Source organism: Lagenorhynchus albirostris, chromosome 15 (assembly GCF_949774975.1).
Source record: "Lagenorhynchus albirostris chromosome 15, mLagAlb1.1, whole genome shotgun sequence".
Lineage (NCBI taxonomy): Eukaryota > Metazoa > Chordata > Mammalia > Artiodactyla > Delphinidae > Lagenorhynchus > Lagenorhynchus albirostris.
The window spans coordinates 27,210,519-27,214,838 of record NC_083109.1 but is presented as its reverse complement, the minus strand read 5'-3'; the positions used below and the strand labels follow the sequence as shown (position 1 = coordinate 27,214,838).

The window sequence follows — 4,320 nt, the reverse complement described above, 5'->3', positions numbered from 1 at the left end:
TATAGCCTTCACAAATTCCAAAATTCTTCCAGGTACTGTCATAAAAAGATATTTGGATGGGCCCTAATTACTATAAATTCAAGGTTCTGGTGTCCACAAATTGTAAACAAGGTCAACAGAATTCTTTAGGAAATGTCTAAATTAACTTTATTACTGTCTTTGGGTTTGTTTGTTTGTTTTTGGTTTTTTTTGGTTGCGTTGGGTCTTCATTTCTGTGTGCGGGCTTTCTCTATTTGCAGCGAGCGGGAGCTACTCTTCATTGTGGTGAGGCTTCTCATTGCGGTGGCTTCTCTTGTTGTGGAGCATGGGCTCTAAGTATGCAGGCTTCAGTAGTTGCAGCACGCAGGCTCAGTAGTTGTGGCACGAGGGCCCTAGAGCATGTGGGCTTCAGTAGTTGTGGTGCGTGGGCTCAGTAGTTGCAGCGAGCAGTCTTTAGGGTACGTGGACTTCAGTAGTTCTGGCACATGGACTTAGTTGCTCCGTGACATGTAGGATCTTCCTGGACCAGGGATCAAACCCGTGTCCCCCGCATTGGCAGGTGGATTCTTAACCACTGCAACACCAGGGAAGCCCCTGTCTTGGGGTATTTTATTTAGCAATAATTTTTCCAGTACTTTGAAATCATTCTGTAATTATATACTGCAAATATAGGGTGAGTTTTGTGCCATGTGTTGAGGTCTTCAAACTGAATTAGACCAGTGGCCTGCCTTTAAGGGGCTCATAGATTATTGCAAATAATTAGAACATGACATGGTGTGACCACCAACAAAAATATTTACAAGATACTGTGGTGGCACGAAGAAGAGAGTTTGCAGCTCTATTTAGTTGGGTTAGGGAAACTTTCACAGATGTGGAGATAATTGAACTTGGTTTTGAAGGAAAATTAGGAGCTCAACAGGGCCAATTAGGTAGATGGGATGGGGGGTATAATATTTGTAAAGAGGGATTTAAATGTGCGAAGAAATATGTTATGGAAGTAAGTTGGGTAGCAGCACCCACACTAATTTGGCAGAAATAAAAGTGGTTCCATATAAAAACCCAGGAGAGGTGAGTGGGGACCAGTTCATAGTAAGTTGGACACTGTGCTAAAGAGATTTGATCTTTTGAAAGATTTTAGTTGTGGAATTGAGCTTTACTGGATGGGTAAGACTTTATGGGAAACTCCGAAATAACATCCATTTATCTAGCCAAACCTAAAAGCAATCTTTCTCTTAGAGGATTTTCTGGAAGTCTCATACATTAAAAACATGATTATTGGATGTGCTTATGTGTTTACATGGATTAGTTAATGATTCAGTTATTCTTCCAAATGGATTACCCTTGTGAGTGAAAAGTGGTACTAGCTGGATTGGATATTGGGAAAGTAGGAATAAATTAAGACAGTCCCACACAAACCAGGACACATGGCCAACCAACCGTGACCCAAGTGGGTTGATGGCGCAGGTGGAGAAATCATTGTTCCTGCTCTCTGGGAGCTCATATCCTTGAGGAAGGAGGAGTAAGTGTGATGTGATCAAATGTTCTGTGATGGTGATCTCCATATTTGGGAATGAAAGTGGGGGTGGACCTGGATTTCCTGTCCTTCCATGTGGATTAAAATGAGAGCTCAGAACCCTGATAGCACCCAAAACTCTGTCTCATCTTGAAAGACTCTTCGTGACTGTGTGACACAGGTCACTGGACAAAGAAATTCTGCTGCCTATTTGTCTTGGGAAGTCTGTAAACATGAAGCTGTTTCTGGTTCTCATTATTCTGCTGTTTGAGGTACCCAAAGGTAATGTGTCTAAATGTACCATGAAATTCTAGGAAATATTACTAGTCACAGGAATGGGGGCAAGGCCTTCAAGATTATTGATATCTTGCTGGTATCATCAAAAGTACTCACTGTCTTCAGACCCTGACTTGAGTCTGTGCCTTAGAAGACAGCACCCAGGGAGGTAAGAAATCAGGGTTGTACTATCAGAAGTCCTCTCCAAAGGCAGGAAGGAATCCATCATCTAGAATTACCTTTACAATGTTGAACATAGTTTTCACCCAGGAATCTGGCCATCTCTTTTTCCATTTTCCAAATTCATTTTCAGCCTACACTACAACAGTAATGTGAATAGTACAAGCTTTGGAGTCATGTAGATGTGAGGTTAAAATATGTCCTCATCATTGTCTAGTTGTGTGAAATGAGTTAATTATTCCCTTTGAAAATCAGTTTTCTCATCTGTCAGGTGAGTATAATGACTCAATTTCATAATGATTTTATTTCATGTGAGGATTACATGAGCTTACAAATGTGAAGCACCAACTTCATGGTGAGAGCTCTGTCAGTGAGAGATCCCTTCTTCTTTGCTATTGTAGGAAGATAGGTTGTCTTTTTGTGGTCTTAAAAATATCTTTTTGTAAATAGATCTGCAGTGAACATTGTGGTACATGACTCTTTTTGAATTATGGTTTTCTTAAGGTATACGCCCAGTACTGGGATTGCTGGTCGTATGGTAGTTCTATTTTTAGTGTTTTAAGGAACCTCCATACTGTTCTCCATAGTGGCTGTATCAATTTACATTCTCACCAACAATGCAAGAGGGTTCCCTTTTCTCCACACCCTCTCCAGCATTTATTGTTTCTAGATTTTTTGATGATGGCCATTCTGACTGGTGTGAGATGATATCTCATTGTAGTTTTGATTTGCATTTCTCTAGTGTTCATTGCAGCTCTATTTACAATAGTCAGGACATGGAAGCAACCTAAGCGTCCATTGACAGATGAATGGATAAAGAAGATGTAGCACATATATACAATGGAATATTGCTCAGCCATAAAAAGAAATGAAATTGAGTTATTTGTAGTGAGGTGGATGGACCTAGAATCTGTCATACAGAGTAAAGTAAGTCAGAAAGAGAAAAACAAATACAGTATGCTAACACATATATATGGAATCTAAAAAAAGGTCATGAAGAATCTAGGGGCAAGATGGGAATAAAGACGCAGACCTACTAGAGAATGGACTTGGGGACATGGGGAGGGGAAAGGGTAAGCTGGGACAAAGTGAGAGTGTCATGGACATATATATACTACCAAAGGTAAAATAGATAGCTAGTGGGAAGCAGCCACATAGCACAGGGAGATCAGCTTGGTGCTTTGTGACCACCTAGCGGGGTGGGATAGGGAGAGTGGGAGGGAGGGAGACACAAGAGGGAAGAGATATGGGGATATATGTATATGTATAGCTGATTCACTTTGTTATAAAGCAGAAACTAACACACCATTGTAAAGCAATTATACTCCAATACAGATGTTAAAAAATATATCTTTTTAACCTTCAAAGATGCTCCTTGGTTCTGGAATTTAGAATAAGGAGAACCATGTCTTTTTTCTTCATCTTTATTCTGTGGGCTTGTTCACATTTGCATACAAGGGTAAAGAAAGAATTGGAAAAGCAGATTTAGGACCTCAATGCAATGCTCTGAATAGGTAACATTTTGAATGTCTGGGAAGACAGGCATACATGGAATTGAGTTTGATCCCTGGACAACATGTTTATCTGAGATCAAAAGGAGGATGGAGAGAGAGAGAGAGAGAAAGAGAGAGAGAGAGAGACAGAGAGAGAGAGAGAGAGGGAAAGAGAGAGAGAGAAGAGATGGAAGAGTCAGGTTGTGAAAAAATCATAGAGGCTGAATGAGGGAAGTTTTCAACAGCAATAAATGCTGAGACCCCTGAGGTATTGGCAAAGGGAGTTTTCTGCTGTCCACTTCAGTGAGTGTGAAACCCAATTACACTGTTAACTTTAAACGTTCTATCTGTGATGTTCTTTTAAAAGTTAATTTGGCTTTGAATTGTGCCATGGTGACAAGTTGGTACTCTCTGGGGACACTGGACTGTGGTAGGGCTGACAGGAGGTTGACTTTGGGTATTGGCTAGGAACCTGGGGTTTTGGATGTCTTAACTTGGGATGATTTTCAAGGAGGAGGCTCTGAGTTTTCTCTTAGCATAAGGTTCACTTTGGGACCACAGGATGTCATAGTTTGTGGGGAACCACATAACTTCTTCTCTGCCTCAGGAACTAATCTTGTTCATTGCTGTTTCCTGTGCATAGATGAAGCACGACACAGAAGATGCTTTAGTAGCGTATCAGGTTACTGCAGGAAGAAATGCAACCTGGGAGAAACATATGAAATAGCATGTGTAAACGGAAAATTATGTTGTATTAATGACGATGCAAAGAGAGAATATCAACAAGTCACAGAGCCACCTGAACCTTCAAGGAAGCCTGATCATAACTTGGACTATGCTATCTTACCCACTGTCACACTTAGCACAATTTCACTATAA

The 4,320-nt window shown here is 40.6% G+C and overlaps 1 protein-coding gene across 1 annotated transcript; it reads left to right on the top strand.

Annotated features, from left to right (window-relative positions):
• The first annotated feature begins 1,725 nt into the window (after nucleotides 1-1,725).
• On the top strand, nucleotides 1,726-4,320 carry DEFB128 (defensin beta 128). Its single transcript, XM_060125067.1, has 2 exons — nucleotides 1,726-1,774; nucleotides 4,085-4,320. Exons 1-2 carry the CDS (start codon nucleotides 1,726-1,728, stop codon nucleotides 4,318-4,320), a joined length of 285 nt encoding a protein of 94 aa, XP_059981050.1.

Bases quoted from the DNA above. Each gene is read 5' to 3' on its own strand.
- DEFB128 (XM_060125067.1), top strand. From the start codon at position 1,726: ATGAAGCTGTTTCTGGTTCTCATTATTCTGCTGTTTGAGGTACCCAAA. The intron at 1,775-4,084 runs GTAATGTGTCTA...TCCTGTGCATAG, and splicing joins GCTGTTTGAGGTACCCAAAG to ATGAAGCACGACACAGAAGA.